This window comes from Thunnus thynnus, chromosome 8, assembly GCF_963924715.1.
Source record: "Thunnus thynnus chromosome 8, fThuThy2.1, whole genome shotgun sequence".
Taxonomy (NCBI): domain Eukaryota; kingdom Metazoa; phylum Chordata; class Actinopteri; order Scombriformes; family Scombridae; genus Thunnus; species Thunnus thynnus.
In genome coordinates, this window is record NC_089524.1 from 3,599,389 (window position 1) to 3,618,650 (window position 19,262).

Here is a 19,262-nt window from a genome sequence, read left to right on the forward strand (position 1 = left end):
CCAGCACGACCTCTGTGTGACATAACAAGACACAGTTTAGAGAGGTCTTGTGATTGATGATCGAAACATTTTGCAGCCTTTGCCTTGAAAGGTTGATACTGTGTCAAGTAGTCTGCTTTTAGTGTAACATCACTAGTCTGCTGCACTTCTGACCACCTAGCATCACTGATGGGCGTAGTCAGAAATGTGCTTTATTGTAACGATGTCAGTGATGTCACGGTGTACTAACACACCCTGAAATGCATGTCTTCATCACTGCTGCAAGGTGAGAAGTTTTGAGGGGATAAATTGATATTTAAAATTTGAAACGAGCCTTTCAAGAACTTTAAATGTGTCACATTTAGAAAAGAAATACGTTGTGTTATGTGTCTTCACGTGTGCTCAACCCACCAGTCACAGTGAAATACACAAATACTATGACAACAATTATCAAAGAAACTTTTTTAGTCCAGTTTACACTTTATAAAGCCCATTTGTCACTATAAGTGGCCTTCAGTTGTATTAATAAACTGCTCCCTATCAAGGGAGTAGCAAATGCAGGACCCAAATGCAGGAAAAAAAACAAAAAAGCCAGAATGAAATGAAGAATGTCTCTTTAATAAAGATTCAGGCATGCAGACGCAGCAAAACAAAGGATCCAACCAGACTGAACTTAAACACAGGACTGAAATACTAACTGAACTAACGAGGAGATGAGGTGCAAGTGGGGAGAAGGGCGGAGAAACCCAAGTGAGAGGAATGAGGAGATGAAACAAGAGAACAGGAAAGAAGCTGATAGGCTGTGGAAAACACTGGGAAAAGGGCAGGGCTAACGAGGATGATGCAGGGCAGGTGTGGAGGAAAAAGCAGAACAGATACAAGAAAAACTGAAAACAGCAGAAAACCAAGAAACCAGAAAACATAATCCTCTTCATAATAAACCGAAATACATAAACTCGTCTAAGAATATACATGAATAAACTTAAATACACAAGTACACTGTAATCTGTAAACTCTTATTTACAATTTCATGATGATGCAGTTCTGTTCACATGACACACACATGGCAAATTAATGTATTGAGCATGAGTTACAGGGAGTCTAGCCATTGAACAAACATCTGTCAGTCTCTGGTTAAAAACATCTGATAAATATAAAAAATACAGAAGAACTAGAATGAACTGCCTGGTGTATAAATTGCTGCATCTATGACGTTTAACTGGGTGTGTCAAACTCCTCAGTCACATTTCATAACTAGTGTGAAAGCAAATTTAAGTATCAACTTCAAAGGCCCACTGCCACTCAGTCCAACAAACAGGGAAAAAGTCTGAGGGCACCTGGACTGGTGGAGGGACACAGAGCCAGACTGGGACAGAACCATGACACTCTCCTGAAAATAAGAAACATCATCCTGCAACAAGCATCACAAAACATCACAGAGTTCAATAAAAGCAGAGATAAATCAGAAACTGTTTAATTAATATATACATATACAGTAAATTAGAATATCTGTACTATTTAATGATGGTCTCTAGATTTGAAGGTGAAAGATTTTCCTTTTACAATATATGCGTTGTACTCTGGTCCTGGCTTGTTGGAATTTATGCGGGCTGAGCATACGGTTGTATGCATAACACAATGATAAAAATTTCATTCATTCATTCATATATATCAGAAAAGCTTTATTAGGGTGGTTCATTCATTGTATTAAACAAAAAAAAGCAAACAATTAAAGGTATGCAGATGTTCAGCAGGTACAGGGTCAGAATATGTGCTGCTGCTAAAAACCACTGATTTTCCATATTTTACCCCATTAAATACAAATTTTACAGACTTCTCATTGTTCTTTTCCAAATTAGACAATGATGTCATTTAACATGTAAATCATATGTAACAAGGAGCAAAACATTTTTCATTAAAATAATGAAAAACACACATTGTTTTGAACTTTGTAAACTATGTAGAGACACACACAGACATGCAGCCTATTCCACTGTCAAGCAGAGATAGATTTCTCTTTTTAGATTGAGTATTTTTTCAAACTAAGGCTGTGGCAATATGTATTAAATGTTAATCGTTAGATTTGTCCAACACATCTAGTCTGATCTAATTAATGTCCTCTAGTGAAGCTGGAAGATGTGAAGCTGTTTGTTGTGTTTAATACTTTGGATTTTGTCGAGCAAGTTGTTGAATAATTTTAAATTAAAGGCAAACTGTGTGGGAATTTCCTAAAAAACACAGTTTGCCTTTAAGTCATTATTTGTGTTAATTTATCATTTAAGTATCTTGGTGTTTACTTGATCTTTTCTTTTAACTCCTAATGTAGCCTACTCCTATTCTGATTAAAGAAACTGCTTACTTACATCATCACTAAGCTTTCCTGTCTCAGATAGAGAATTGACAGAGTTGTTCTTAATCTATTAAGATGAAAATTGTTTATATGTTTGGTGTTATATGTGCTGATTACATAATCTATGAAAAAAATTATGAAATGTTATTGCTACCAAATCCAGCCCATAAACACACTTGTAGATAAAAACACATGTGAAATACATTTAAATCACAGAGAAGTGGGTCTAAGTGTTAAATCTGACTTCTCAATGTAGTTGGATTGTATCAACTTTGTGGGACAGGATGGAAAAAGCTGATTTCAACAAAACAAAGCTGAATGTGACTAAACTATGTTTATTAAACGAGTCTGAGACAGACTACAGGAAAGACCAGAATGTGCATTTGATCGAAGAAAAATGTATGATTGCTGCAAACTGCTGCAGCAATGTTATTTTTATTGTAGCGACACCTATGGGTGAAATTGCATCAGATTATAAATCCTTGTTGAGTGTCCCTGTCTGTGCAGCTTTCCCAAATTAGGTTGGAATTGGATGATGCATTCAAGTTATTTCAGTTATGCAATCATATATATCAAGCATCTTTGACTATCTTGAAAAGTAATAAAATGCAAATAAAAAGTGTTATCATTATTATTGTTATTGTTATTTTTATTGTTATTATCATTATACATGCCTACAAAGCTATGGTAACCAATGGAAGGAGGTATTCAAAAACAAACACTTGCAGCAATCACACAGATAAACAAAAACTACAATTATTCTAAAATTAAATCATGCAATTATGTTTATGCAATTAATATCTTCAACATCACAAACAGTGATATAACAAATACAGAGTTGACAAAAAGTTCAATGTGTTCAGCAACTTACTGCTCAGTTTGTCTCTGATCAGGAAGGGAGGAAGAGTTCTGCTTCAGTTCCCTCTGCTGCTCCTTATTTATGGTGTATATAGATTGTACACACACACACACACACACACACACACACACACACACACACACACAGTATTTTTATCTGAACATGTTGTTCTCTCCAAGCAGGTTTTTGATAAGTTCCAATTTGGTTTCAGGGTTTTGTGTAGTATTATATCAGATTTATGAGGTTGTGAAAGTCTGAACTGTGACCAACTCATGACCATTAGCAGTTGGTTAGGAATAAATGTATAAAATGTGTATTTTCCTTCCAATTCTCTAGACTGGTAATCTTTTTCATTTAAAAAGTATATTTTCAATCCAGCCTCCTGTTAATTAAGCAGAGCTTCAGGAAGTTACTCTGGATAATCCACAGAAAACACTGTGAACACTTTTCATTGAATCTTCCTTCTACCAAAGAAATGTATGTTTTTTATTGTATCCACTGTCATTTATCATGATCACAGCAGCCCAGTCATCAGAATAAAATGTTGGTGTTGTACGTTTCTGCGAACCACAGATACATGAATCTCTATGTTTTATTACATATCATGTCAACATTTCTACAATACGTATCATAGGGAAAGTGACGTAGTTCAGATGATCTATAAGAGCTGACTTTCATATGTTGAGGAGGAACGTTGGGCGGTGGTTAGATAGTTAATTAAATAGCAGAAAGCCACAAAAGCAGCAGAGAGCATTGTTTGAGACCACTTCCAGACCACTGTTACACAGAACATTTTTACTGTGGCGTCAAGTTGGGACACTTTTACTGGACATTTTGCACCCGTTTTTCTGGTGACTATACTGGGTATTTTAACAACACATGATCTTTCCCTAAACCTAACCAAGTCAAACACTGGAATAAAGATTACCATTTAGAGTGGGTTTCTAAATAAACCATTATATTCCCCCCTACTGACAGATCATCTCAGTGTATCTCATCATTTCTCACTCCAAAAAGATCTGGACCAAAATACCATGCACTGTCTACCAAAATGTATAAGTTATCATATTAGATCATTTCCTGATATCCTGTTCTTCCAGTCTGTATTGAGGTTTTTATTACTTAACCACAACTATCGTCTTTCCATCTGAGTCCCTCAACATAACTTTAACTATGTTACTATAAAAATATTAATCAAGCTTTAGTTGACATGAAATGGTATAACAAACAAAAAATAAATGATGATGATGAACCTGAACTTGAACAAAAGTCAGCAGCTGGCAGACAAACAGCAGAGGTAAAACAAATTAGGAGATTTATGAACTACCTGACATGACAGGTACCTGCAGAAATGCTGTTTCAAGAGTGAGTGAGGTTACCTGTGCTGGAGAATGTCCAGATGAGAGTGAGAGACAAGATCAGCTTCATCATGATGAGTAAATCTGCAGATTACAGGAAATATTTTATAGTATTATTATAGTGAACCTGTATTTACAAAGAGGACGTCACTGGACACTTGAGTACCAAGGGGATTTTTTCATTTTCAAATCAGCAAAATTAATGAACTTTCTTGCTTTAAACAGCTGCAATACACAGTTCAACAAGCCATCAACTCCTTGTCTTTTCCACCTGCAGTAATGTCTGGATGAATACATACAGTTGTATGTAAACACAGCCTCTCTAGGATATGAAAAAAAAAACAATATTTTCTGCAAACATTAATGCATAGTTACTTTTTGTGACATAAATTGAAAAAATAAAATAAAATAAAAACATTTGTGGCATTTGCAAAAGTTTGGGCACCATAAGAGCTCTGAATTCTCAGATTATTTTTACAAGGTCTCAGATTTTAATCAGCACATTAGACCTGAGCCATGTCAAGAATTATCATTAGGAAATGTCAGCTGGTGTTTCAAAGCTTAACAAATAATCTGACTCTTCAAATCCTGTGTGAACACTCAGCAACCATGGGTTCCTCTAAGCAGCTGTGTAAGACTGAAAATAAAAGTTATTGATGCCCACAATGCAAAAGAAGGCTATAAAAAGATAGTAAAGCGTTGTCAGGTTGCAGTTTCCACAGTGTGAAATGTATTAAGAGATGGCAGTTTAGGGGAACTGTGGAGGTCAAGATGAGATCTGGAAGACCAAGAAAACTCAGAGAGAACTGCTGGTATGCTGGTCAGAAAGGCAAATCAAAACACCCATTTGACTGCAAAAAACCTGCAGGAAGATTTAGCAGACTCAGGAGTGGTGGTGCACCGTTCCACTGTGCAGAGATACTTGCACAAACAAGACCTTCAAGGAAAAGTCAGTAGAAGAAAACCTTACCTATGTCCTCATCATAAAATCAAATGTCAGAAGTATGAAACAGAACATCTTCAGAAGCCTGATGCATTTCAGACACAAGTGCTGCCACTTTAAATATAGTGTAACAACTACTCATATGAACATCACTCTTCATGGCACAACTTTTTCTTCCTTTATTTTGATTTTACATACGCTCATTTCTGTCTAAAGCATGGACTCACAGTACCTGAGGAAGTGTAAGTTTGAGAAATACTTCTGAGTGCTGAAACTGTAAACTTAAGTTGTGAGTGATCCAACTTGCTTTTACTACAATAACTTCATCTTTTGCCAGTGTCAACATGCCACAAAAGCATGCAGGGTGGGAACCTGCAGTCTTTCTTTTTAGTAACAAAGTTTTGCATAGTAAGTTGTGGTTGACCAGAAACACTGATATTATGTTATCATGTAGAGAAGTGAAACTGTGTCTTTGGGCTGTGAAAAAACAGTGAAGAGGTTGAAACAGGTTTATAAGTGTTAGTGTCATTCTGACCAGAGAAGAGGAACAGACGTTTCTTCTGGGACAATTTTCAGTTTAGAGTAACGATTATCTTGGAGACATTTCAAAACAAATTCAACACATTTTTATAAGTGTTCCTTTTTCCGCTGATGAACTGGGAGAGTTGAATTTTGACTGGGTGAGTTTTATTAAAATAATTCTGAAATTTTATTGATATGAAGCTCAAGGCTGATGTTCTTTTTGATGCCTTGAAGGAATTGATGTTTTATTTTATTTTGATGTTTCATTATAGTAATTTATGATATGTATTTAATAATGTTATAGTTGCATTTGATTCTGTTCAACTCAATTGCTGATGTGTATCATGTCTTCTCATTTCTGTACTGAAGTGTAGCTGTTATCAGTGTTCATCCAGACATTACTGCAGGTGGAAAAGACGAGGAGTTGATGTCTTGTTGAACTGTGTATTGCAGCTGTTTACAGCAAGAAAGTTCATTAATTTTGCTGCAAAGTGAAATAATAATCCTGGTATTCAAGTGTGTCCAGTAACCTCCTCTTTTTAAACACAGGTTCACTATATAACATATTTCCTGTAATCTGCAAATTTACTCATCATGATGAAGCTGATCCTGTCTCTCACTCTCATCTGGACACTCTCCAGCACAGGTAACCTCACTCACTCTTAAAACAGCATTTCTGCAGGTAGCTGTCATGTCAGGTAGTTTGCTCATGTTTATCATCATCATCATTTATGTTTTGTTTGTTATAGCAACCACAGAAATCTACAGAATAACATAAAATGACTAAAAAGAGTAATTTGCAACAGCAAATATGTTTAGAAAGAAACTTCATGCTGCACAGATTTCATTTTTTTATCAGCATAATGAAGAAACATCTTTTATGGAGCTATCAAGTTACCAAAAGTTCCCTGTCAACATATTTAATGTGTTTTTCCTACAATATTCACTCATGTCAACTAAAGCATGATTAATATTTTTATAGTAACATACTTATAGTTATGTTTAGGGACTCAAAGCACTTTGTTAAGATAAAGGAAAGATGATGGTCTTGGTTAAATAATAAAAACATCAACACAGACTTGAAGAACAGGACATGTTTACTTTTTCAGTACTGAAACAAAATCACAATCTTTCCCCAAACAAAAGTTTTTCTTTATTGGCCACAGAAATGTCCCAGTTAACATCATTTTACATAGTGCCATTTCATTCTTTAAACATTTTTAGAAAGAGAGATAATGCAGACGTCATCATGACAGAAAACTGTACATCTAAAGGCTGCAGCCATTTAATTTGATGACTGATTTCTGATATTTAATATATTTGTTAAGAAGAATTTATTGAATTTATTTTGGCTTTTATTTTTATTTTGGGGTTGTCTCTCATCAGATTAACTTTGCATACTGTATCTGTGTTTATATGACAAACAGGATTCATGTTGATTGTTCAACTCACCTTGATTTATTTCATTAATTGCAGCTGAAGCTCTTGAGTGTTGGACTGGTCAAGGGACTGACATAAAGCAACAGACCTTACATTCATGTAACTCTACTCAGCTGTGTGCAACTATTGCCACACAAGGTATCTGTAAAAAGTATAAAAACAAATCAGATTTTTCTTAATGTCATTCACTTATTCAGTTTTAAATGGCATTTCTGAATTACACTGTTTGGTCTGTGTTTCACTTTACAGAGAATGATAATGGGACTTTCACTCAGAACACCATCAGGTCGTGTGTGTCATCCTCCATTTTCAGTGAAGGAAAGCACACATATTCATACAGTTTTGGTTTGGCAACTACGATTGACTCTGTCCATGTGTGCAGCACAGATGGCTGCAACAGTGAAATCATTCCTTGTAAGTAAAGAGAAAAGTTTCCCTATTTAAAGACACAAAATCACATTCACATGTAGTATCAGTCTAATGTTGGTCACAGTGAAGAACAATGAGTCACTTTGTGTCTTGTACAGTTTCTGCCATGTCTCCTGTTCTGTTTCAGACCCTGGTGTTCTGAAGAAAAACAACCTGCAGTGTTTCACCTGTGATGATCCGTATTCTGCTGTGTGTAACAAGACAGTTCAGTGTGTGGGAGTGCAGGACCGCTGCATTAGTCGGACTGGTGAGTCCTCATGATCATTTTGTGCCTCAAAACACATTATTGCTGCCCTCAAAGTGGCCATTTCCTGCTGCTAAAATTTGAAAAAACTTTCAAACACTGTGGTCTAACAGTGATTTTGTCATTCACAGTGACAGAGAAGGAGGGCAAAACAGCTCATACCTTTGGATGTGCCTCTGCAAACTTCTGTGATCTCATGGAGATCCCGCCTGATTCGCCTTCTAAATTCCTCAGTGAACCAAAATGTTGTGGAAGCAGCTTCTGTAACTCAGCCTGGTCTGTCACACTGAATGTGATCCCTTTGCTGTTTGGACTCTTTACTCTTATCGTCTACTAGAACAAAGAGAAACTAACAAAAAGCAAAAGCACATGTTTACTGTGTGTGAATAAGCCAAATACGTCTATCATCTTCTCATTCATTTACACAGTGAGATGTCTTCAACATTTTGAATGTTTTAGCTTGATAATTATTTTAACCATAACCGCAGCATCCTAGTAAAAAAAAGTTAGCTAATGATAATCCTGCCTGGTTCAGTTACAAATACATCTATTTACATAATGATAACTTTCTTACTAGAGTTATTTCAAGTAACCCAAAACAGTAGTGTTGTTATTTTATATGTAAGTAACAAGTAGATACTTATTTAGAAGTAAAAGTACCCATCAAAATATGTGCTTGCAGTGCAGATGAAATCTAATTAGTGAAGACTACCTGAGAAGTGACTAACTTGATGAAAACTCCTAATTCATGAGTCTATTGGTTCAGTTCTTGGTCCATTTCTGTTCTCTGCTGCATCATTCCTTGCTTTGATATCATTTATCAGTGTTATGCTAACGAGACAGCTGCATCTCTCTTTTAATCACAATAACTCTATGAACATGTCAGACACAATCCAAAACTGCCTTAGTGCAATAAAAGAGTCAATGTCTCAAATATTTCTATAACTTAACGATGATAAAACAAAAATTATTTTTCTTGTTCCAGATACTGTTATGCAAAATTACTTAAATTTAGTCGCCTGCTTGCCCAGAATTTTAAATCCAGTGTGATATCCATGTTAAATTTCAGTCCTGCTTTTTCCAACAAAGGAACATTACAAAGATCAAACCTTTACTTCAGTGTTAAAGGATAAGGCTGGTAATTTTCTATATTTTTCTTATTGTCAACAAATCTTTTGAGCAGAGCCAAACCAACAATGAATTGATCTACTTACAAGTACTGTGTTTATCCAAAGCCTAATATATCTTATTCTTCTATGCCATTGACCTCTGTTATTGTCCAAAAGCTATTTAAAAACATGTCAGTGAGCCACACCGCTGCACTGGGTGACATGTTCCTTTGCCCTGAAGACAATGGTCATGGTAGTTTGTTTGGAAACTGCTCCAAAGACTAATAACAGAGATCACAGTTTCAGTCTCAGGAGAGTTCCTTGTACAGCAGATGCCACTGCACATGTGGAAACATGGTTGTGACATGTAGCACAACATCTTGACTTTGTGCTAAAAAGTTATTGTTTACAATGTTGTACAAATGTTAGTTTGTCAATTTCAGAAAGTTACAGAAATTGTTGTACAAAGCTCCCCTAATTCTGATTCTGGCATTTCGGAAGCTATTCAAATGTCCGACAAGCAGTTCTGACAGAGTAAAGCAAATGCCACGTATAAACACATATCCACCTAAATAATGAACTGAAGTAAGCATTTACTGAAAAGAGTGGAACTATTGAATTGTCTGTAATGCCTGCAGTGACTCTTGCCATGTAAAACTGATTTTCTTGATTAAAGTTAAAACTCTGAATCCTGCTCTGTGTGTTTTTACTGAGTGACCTGCCTTCCTACCAAACATACAGTCCTTCAACTCCTCCACAGTTTACAAATATTCAAAGTAAGGCTGAGACTATAAATTAGTGAGGGGATTATTATATACAGTCCAGACCATAAGTATTTGGACAGATATACATTTTTGTTCTTCAGGCTCTGTGCTTCAGCACATTCAATTTGAAATAAAATAATGGATACTACATTAAAGTGCCAAGTCTCAGCTTTAATTTGAGACAGTTCATATCAACACATAGTACTCAAAGTTTAGGGGCTCAAACATAATTGGACAGATTCATATGAAGTAAAACAAAATCATTGTATTTAATATTTTTTGGAAAATCCTTTGCAGACAATAACTGAAGTCTTGGCCTCATAGACATCAGCAGATGCTTTGCATCTTTCCTGGTGATGCTCTCCCAGGCCTTCATTGCCTTCAGCTCTTGCTTGTTGTGGAGCCTCTCTGCCTTTAGTCTGGTTTTCAGCAGGGTGGAAGGCAGCTCCATCGGATTGAGATCAGGTGACTGACTCAGCCAGTTGAGGATATTCCACCTCATCCCTCTGAAAAGCTCTTTGGTTGCTTTGGCCGTATGTTTAGGATGGTTGTCCTGCTGAATGATGAAATGTGCTCCAATGAGTTTTGATGCATTTGACTGAATGTGAGCACACAGAATGCTCCTGTATACCTCTGTATTCATTCTGTTGATTCTGTTGGCAGTAAATATAATAAATGCCAGTGTGCCAGTGCCACTGACAGCCCAACATGCCCAGGCCATAACAAAAGCACCACCATGTTTGACAGATGAGGTGGTAGACTCATGAGCTGTTCCTTTCTTTCTCCACACTTTATTCTTTTCTTCATCATTGTTATCGTCGTCATCATCGTCGTCATCATTCTATAGAACGTTGTTCCAGAAGTCTACTGGTTTCTTTTTGAATGTTTTTGCCAACTGCAACCTGTCTGTTTTTGAGGCTTACCTTCCACCTTGTAGTGAATACGGTGAAGGAAACATGTCCGCCTACATCCTGGAGAGCATTCTTGACTTGCTGTGCAGTCATAAAGGGCTTTCTCTTCACCATGCAGATGATTTTCTGGCCATCCACAAGACTTGTGCTCCTCAGTCTACCACCTCGTTTCTAGTTTTCCTGTGCTCACCTGACTGTTGATTTTGGCAAACCAACTACCTTTGATATCTCTTTGACAGACATTTGCCTTTTTTTCCAGCCTCATTATTATCTTCTTTACTTGCATGCACCTCTTTACCCTTCACATTGACAACTCCACCTCAATCTAAATGGAAACTCTCAAAAATGTTCAATTGTCCAATTACATACTATCTGGACTGTATTTTTACTGTAGTTTTGGTGCATTTGACTGTGTATGTGTACAATTTCAAAGTATTTTGACTTGAACTCTGCCATATTTTGGATTTACATTGGATACATTTTGTACTAATGCCCTGAATCCCAAACTCTTTTGCACAATTTTATTTCTTTTCTTGAAACAAGGCACAAAATACTGAGAAAAACTAAAGATGCAATACTGGCAAAAGACAAATAAAGAACCCACAAATAGAAGATTTGTGTTCTTAATTGTAATCTTTTTTTTTCTTTCTTTGGTTTAAACTGTGGGCTCAGCTGGAAAAAGTTGATGATACATACAATATTTGGCTCAAAATCTGATGATTGGTTGTGTGCTTACATTGCCCGGCCACTGTCAATCGAAGACAAGTTTTTGACTGTAAATTCTTTTTAATTATTAATATCTATGTTTGTCTGAACTTTGATGGTTGTTTATTAAGTCATAATAATTCATTGTTAGAGTTGTATTTAAAGAGTAGCTTCATACCGGGCTGAAAGTGTTTCTCCCTGTCAAGATAAAAGTTTCCAGTCTGCAGTGGTGGAGGAAACAAAGCTTTCTGAAGCACCAAATCAACGTGTTGAAAATGGTTCACTGTTTGGAAGAATTTGTTATAGTCAAAATGGCGACATCTGCTGGACAATTGTTGACATTACATGTGTATAGATTAAATCTGAGACCGTGATGAAACATTGTCTAACTGCTTTCATTGTTATTTTGTTGAATAAAGTTTATATTATAAAAATTTTAAACAGTCCACACTTCTGCTTTTAAATACTGTGGCAGACTGAGAAGCACATCTCATATTCAAAACCAGCATGACCTCTGTGTGACATAACAAGACACAGTTTAGAGTAGTCTCGTTATTGATGATCGAAACATTTTGCAGCCTTTGCCCTGAAAGGTTGATACTGTGTCAAGTAGTCTGCTTTAAGTGTAACATCACTAGTCTGCTGCACCTCTGACCACCTAGCAGCACTGATGGGTGTAGTCAGAAATGTGCTTTATTGTAACCACGTCAGTGATGTCACAGTGTACTGACACACCCTGAAATGCATGTCTTCATCACTGCTGCAAGGTGAGAAGTTTTGAGGGGATAAATTGATATTTAAAATTTGAAATGAGCCATTCAAGAACTTTAAATGTGTCACATTTAGAAAAGAAATACGTTGTGTTATGTGTCTACACGTGTGCTCATCCCACCAGTCACAGTGACACAAATACTATGATAATTATTAAGGAAACTTCTTTTAATCCTGTTTACACTTATGAAGCCCATTTGTTGCTATAAATGGCCTGCAGTTGTATTCATAAACTGCTCCCTGTCAAGGGAGAAGCAGGAGATGGACTCAAATGCAGGAAAAAAAAGAAGCCAGAATGAAATGAAGAATGTCTCTTTAACAAAGATTCAGGCAGGCAGGCGCAGCAAAACAAAGGATCCAACCAGACTGAACTGAAACACAGGACTGAAATACTAACTGAACTAATGAGGAGATGAGGTGCAGGTGGGGAGAAGGGCGGAGAAACTCAAGTGAGGGGAATGAGGAGATGAAAAAGGAGAACAGGAAAGAAGCTGAAAGGCTGTGGAGAACACTGGGAAAAGCGCAGGGCTAACGAGGATGATGCAGGGCAGGTGTGGAGGAAAAAGCAGAACAGACACAAGAAAAACCCAAAACAGCAGAAAACCAAGAAACCAGAAAACATAATCCTCTTCATAGTAAACTGAAATACATAAATCTGTCTAAGAATATACATGAATACACTTAAATACACAAGTACACTATAACCTGTAAACTCTTATATACAATTTCATGATGATGCAGTTCTGTTCACATGGCACAAAGAGGCTGTAAACACAATTATTCAAATCTACAAAAACAAATGCCAAACAAACTCCTTCTTCATAATGTGTTGAGGATGAGTTACAGAGAGTCCAGCCATTGAACAAACATCTGTCAGTCTCTGGATAAAAACATCTGATAAATATAAAAAATACAGAAGAACTGGAATGAACTGCCTGGTGTATAAATTGCTTCATCTATGACGTTTAACTGGGTCTGTCAAACTCCTCAGTCACATTTCATAACTAGTGTGAAAGCAAATTTAAGTATCAACTTCAAAGGCCTACTGCCACTCAGTCCAGTTCAACAAACAGGGAAAAAGTCTGAGGGCACCTGGACTGGTAGAGGGACACAGAGCCAGACTGGGACAGAACCATGACACACTCCTGAAAATAAGAAACATCATCCTGCAACAAGCATCACAAAACATCACAGAGTTCAATAAAAGCAGAGATAAATCAGAAACTGTTTAATTCATTTATACATATACAGTAAATTAGAATATCTGTACTATTTAATGATGGTCTCTAGATCTGAAGGTGAAAGGTCTTGGCTTGTTGGAATTTATGGTGTCTTGTAAGCCCATGCGGGCTGGGCATACAGTTGTATGCATGACACAATAATAAAAATTTCATTCATTCATTCATATATATCAGAAAAGCTTTATTAAGGTGGTATTTACTAATTAAAACAGCCTCTTCCCACCAGCCACAGGAGGAAAATAGACTGTTTGCACTGAGGTTTCTGTAATATAGTTTATATTATATTTATAGACTTTTTCATGTCTGCACTAGTTTCTTTCATATCAAAAAAGTAATCTTTAACATGGAATAAGCTTACCTCATTTTCATCATTTGGACATTTAAAATTTTTAATTTCATCCTATTTCATTTCCGCTGTTCTTGTTTTAGTTGATTCTTTTATCTGTCTGCCTGTTTCAGCAGGTTGTTTCCAGAAGGTTTCAACATTTTGATAAACCCAGTCCCCCCCGTCCCATGTCTCCCCGGTGAATAAGCGAGTCGAGGTTGAGTTGCTACACCCTCCCGAACTCACCAAAAGCCGCCGCCATTACTGTCTGGCCACATCTATGTTTACATGAGAAGTTGGAGGTGGGAGCTGTGTGCAGGTTATCCTGACTAACCTTGCAGCTCAGAGAAAAGATTTTTTTCACATTCCAATTCAAATGTTTGAATATTCTTAAGAATTAAAAGTTGATTGCTCTTTGAAAGGGTGTACTTGCATTATTATGCTATTACATTATCATTACATATCAGTAGCATAAAACAGTCTTATAATGACAATAATATCATTTATCGTAGTTATTTCTGGGACAGAACATTGATATTTATTGTGACAGGCCTACATGTGTGGAACGCATCCTCCAAGTGGACTCCAGGAAGTGGTATAAACCGAACTAAAATGCAACCGTGGCGTCCACAGCTGTCCATGTACATGTCCACTCTTAAGTATATCTGTGGCTTCAGTCTGCCACAGTATTCACATTTTATAATGTAGACTTTATTGAACAAAATAACGATAATGAAAGTAGTTAGACCATTTGAATTAGGAGCAGTTTCATCTTCTCAGATTTAATCCATTCATACAAATGAAATGCCAAAAATTGTCCAGCAGATGTCGCCATCAAGACTGTATCAGTGCATCCAAACAGTGAACCATTTTCAACAAAACTGCTTCACATTGATTCAGAAAGCTTTGTTTCCTTCACCACTGCACACTGGAAACTTTTATCTAGACAGGTAGAAACATTGTTTTTCAGCCTGGTATCAAGCCACACTTTAAGTACTTCTCAATAACAATAAATAATTATGACTTAAAGAAGATCTATTATGCTCATTTCAGCTCTAAATTTTTATTCTTGGACTCCACTAGAGTAGCTCTGCATGATTCAAAGTTAATAAACTCTTTATTTATCTTATACTGGCCCTTTATACTGCCCCTCAATATACACAGTTTCTCTTACACTCCGTTTTAGCTCCTGTCTCTTCAAGGCCCCCCTCCTGATGAGCCCACTCTGTTCTGATTGGCCAGCTTTACGTATCAGCGTTGTGTAACTTCACCGTCATTGCAAAGAAAACATTTCCTGCCCTACTGCTTCAAATTGCTTCAAAAAAGCTTTTAAATGACTAACTAATGGGAGACTTTTATTGTGAAGAATTTACAGGAAGTAAAAACATGGCTTAGCGGAGCTTCGTTAGCGGCGCTAAAAAACGGTAGAAACAACAACGTATGAAGCTATTTGGAGCGTCGTGGCTCCCTAAGCGCAGCAGTGAACTTGTGCGCTGTGCACGTAGCAGATGTCCATATAAAGAAATCCGTCACGAACTGACATCAGCTCGGGCTGAAAGTAGAAAAAAAAACAAGCGCTCAGAGCAGTCTGAAACTGCTGCTTTTTGCTCACGGGGATTAGTGCTACATATGTTTACCTCGTTATTTGACACGTCGGCCACTTTTAACATGAACATCCAACATTGTGACATTATATATATGTCTGAAAATAAGGAAAAGCATAATACCTCCCCTTTAATATGAAACCATCCAAGTTCAGACAAACACAGATATTATTTTTTAAGAGTTTGAAGTGAAAAACCTATCTTGTCCATTTGATTGACAGTGGCCTGGCTATGTAAGCACACTACCAATCAGATTTTGTGCCAAATTTTGTATGTGTCATAACCTTTTTCCAAGTCCAAGAGTCCACAGTTTAAAATAGGATTGAGAAAATATGTTAGTGGTATTGCATCTTCAGTTTTTCATAGTATTGATCTTATTTCAAGAAAACAAAAAATGAAATAAAAGTGTGAAAAAGAGCTTGTTATTGAGAGAATTTGTGCAATCAATGTAGTTAATGTAAATCCAAAATATGGAATTCCAGACAAAATACTTGCTGTGAATATACGGTCAAAATACACCAAACATATAGTTACAATGCAGTCCAGATAGTGCTTATTTGAACAGTTTTGAACACATTTTTTTAGGGTTGCCATTTAGATTGAGGTGGAGTTATTTACCAATATGTGGAGTAAACAAAACCAACAGTGAAGTACAGAAACGCCAAGAAAAACTAGAGAATGACAAACGAGCTGGTGGACGGACTGAAGAAAAAGCCCTTAATGATTGCACAAGTCACAAGTCAAGATGCTAATGCTACAGTAGGTGTACATGTTTCCTTTAAACGATCCACAGAAGACTTCATGACCATAACCTCAGAGGATTCACCACAATGTGCAAACCCACTAGTCAGACTCAAAAACAGGAAGGCAGGTTGCAGTTGGCAAAAAAAAGCTGTAGAGTTCTGGAACAAAGTTTTATGAACTGATGAAACAAAAGTCAACCTCTATCAAAATGATGGAAAGAGGAAAATGTAGGTAAAAAAAGGAACAGCTCATGACCCGAATTTTGCCGCGTCATCTGTCAAACATGATGATGACTCTGTTATCGTTTGTATATAATTGGTGTTTCATGATTAAGACATATTATTGTGAAATTGTCACATTTTCAGTGCTGACCTTTACACGAGTAAGTTTCACATGACCAGGAGATCTTTTTTATCCTGTAATAAGGTGGAACAGTAGTGGTGAGCTATGAGTGACTCTCAGTGCTCAAATAATGAAAAAAGGAAGAGGTCTAACAGAAAAACACATCACTGGCGGAGGTAGCAGCTGTACAAAGCTGGGAATAATTTCACAACAAAGTCAACATTTTTTTGTAAAAAAAACAATTGTACATTTTATTTTTTCTGTTAACCATAACACTAGCACTGTTAACAATGAAAGTTTATGTATACCATAAAATCTTTCTGACAGGACCAAAGACTCTGCAAACTGAAAAGGAACCAGAAATCCTGCACACTGTTGTTCACTTGAATTCATTTTTTTTAGTTAAAATGTAATAAAGTACAAGTTGCCAACAGTATGCAGATTTTTTTTTTAATTGAAATTATTCAGAAAATGAACTGATAGAACATCTGTGGTTTTCGAGCGGTGAAGGTAGTGAGCAACCTCTAGTTGGCAGGATGTGGTTTTCAAAAGACAATTTAAAGCCTAAACACAGTTCCTGTGAGAAAGTGTGAGATATACTCTTTTCAGACTTTCGGGTTGGGGTTAACAGCAGTTACCAGTTTACCACTGGATGCAGAAAAAAACAACCAGGAAAGGATATCCTCTCTCTCCTTCCTGCTTTGCCATATTCATTGAATTAAACAAAAAAAAAAATGCAAACAATTAAAGGTATCCAGACGTTCAGCAGGTACAGGGTCAGAATATATGCTGCTGCCAAAAACCACTGATTTTCGATGTTGACCCCATTAACTACAAACTTTATAGACTTCTCATTGTTCATTATCAAATTAGACAATGAAGTCATAAAGATTGATTACCTTTTTTCAGGAAGGTATCAGTTTCATTTCATTTTACTGCAGTATGGAAATCAGCAGGGAAAAGTATGAAGAACTTGAGACAAGCCAGTAAAATGAGTTTCCAAGAACCCGGTTGATACTGAGTGTGCACCATGTTTCATGAGAGAGTTTTGTTGGGGATTTTTTTATTAGTGACTTTAGTTTTTCTTAAATTATTCTGGAACAGGTGTGACCTGATCAATCTGGTCACTGTGTCTCATTGCAGCTCCAGTTTAAAACCACATAAAACTTGTGTACTGTAGGAAACTGTGTGTTAAACAACAAACTATGACTGTGCAAAGAATGATTTCCTTATTTCCTGAACAATAAGTCTTTAGAGGTTTGATTAATAAGCACAGTTTTTGGCGTTGGCTTGATTTAACATGTAAACCATAAATGTAACAAAGCAAAGACATTTCTCATTAAAATAATATTTTGTAATTTTAAGATTAAATGCAGGTCTCTTCCTGTCATCATGCACTGACAGTTTTGGAATCCCGTGGAGAGTTTTAACAACACAACATATACACAGGCTGTGTAGTGAAAGCAGCACATTAGCAGATTATAGCCACGGCAGCACCTTCAATGCCCAGTACACAAACTTTACGTGCATAAAACAGAGCAAAATACTTTAAGTTTACAGGATATATCTGGCAATTTTCTATATCTTTCTTATTGTCAACAAATCTCATGTGCAGAGCCAAACCAACAGTGACTCATCCTACTTACATGGATTACTTGTGTATCCAAAGTCTGAGAGTCATTAGATTTATTACCCAATTTAATGGGTAACAATAGTTTTAAATTCTAGTTTTTCGATGTTTTTTCCATTTTTATAACCACAACTCTGAGTGAGTGTATTTTGAGTTTGTATTCTGTTTTGGAGAAGATACATGTATTTCCCATGTCCTCCCTTCAACTTCTTTAAATTACATTCTTACATTGCCATGTTGAATTACATACATAACAAATTGGCAAGATTTGTTATGTGTGTATATATACATATATATATATGTGTGTGTGTGTGTGTGTGTGTATATATATATATATGTATATTCTTGATGGTACTTTAGTGTTTGTTAACTAAACAATAGAGAAGTAGTGTAGTCAAAAGTCTATAAAACAGAAACTATTTTACTCCAAGAGAAACAAGAGTGGTTGACCTTCTTCTCTTGCTGTTCTGCGATTGTAAACCACATCCCAACCACAGGCGTGCAGATCCCCAGCCTGTATGAGGGGGCTGTACAAGCTAAAAGTCATTCTGGCCATCTCACATACAAACATTTTCCTTTGACACACACACATATATATATATATATATATATATATATATATATATATATATATATATAACACTAAAGTACCATCAAGAATCAAGTTGATGGTTTTGGTTAAATCATATAAATGCTACCCCAGACTTGAAGAACAGAACTTGCTTACATGGTTTTGCTTTCAAAAATATTTTCAATATTGAAATAAAACCATAATCTTTCTCTAAACTTCTCAAACTCACTAACCCAGAACAGGATCTGTATAGCACAAAAAGAAATGCAATTATTGTTCTCTTTCAAAAAACATATTAGGAGGTATATAATGTAAATTTTGGTAGTCTCTGTTGCTCTTGTGTCATTTCCAAGTCTGCAACTCCCTCCCTTTTCCAGTGTTTCTCACCTCTCATCATCACCTGTCCTCCACACCCACCTGT

The 19,262-nt window shown here is 36.3% G+C and overlaps 3 protein-coding genes across 4 annotated transcripts in view; 2 read left to right on the top strand and 1 right to left on the bottom strand.

Moving 5' to 3' along the window:
• LOC137187333 (phospholipase A2 inhibitor and Ly6/PLAUR domain-containing protein-like) overlaps positions 1-19,262 on the top strand; it is a 97,279-nt gene that overhangs the window by 54,348 nt on the left and 23,669 nt on the right. The window lies entirely within an intron of this gene.
• LOC137187332 (urokinase plasminogen activator surface receptor-like) overlaps positions 1-19,262 on the bottom strand; it is a 141,053-nt gene that overhangs the window by 15,717 nt on the left and 106,074 nt on the right. The gene's annotated exons all lie outside the window — the stretch shown is intronic.
• LOC137187328 (phospholipase A2 inhibitor and Ly6/PLAUR domain-containing protein-like) overlaps positions 5,996-19,262 on the top strand; it is a 47,550-nt gene continuing 34,283 nt past the window's right edge. The window contains exons 1-4 of the mRNA XM_067596145.1: positions 5,996-6,169; positions 6,561-6,657; positions 7,488-7,589; positions 7,701-7,865. Coding sequence (XP_067452246.1) covers positions 6,606-6,657; positions 7,488-7,589; positions 7,701-7,865 — 319 coding nt within the window. The 5' untranslated portion in view covers positions 5,996-6,169; positions 6,561-6,605. The remainder of the gene's footprint in view (positions 6,170-6,560; positions 6,658-7,487; positions 7,590-7,700; positions 7,866-19,262) is intronic.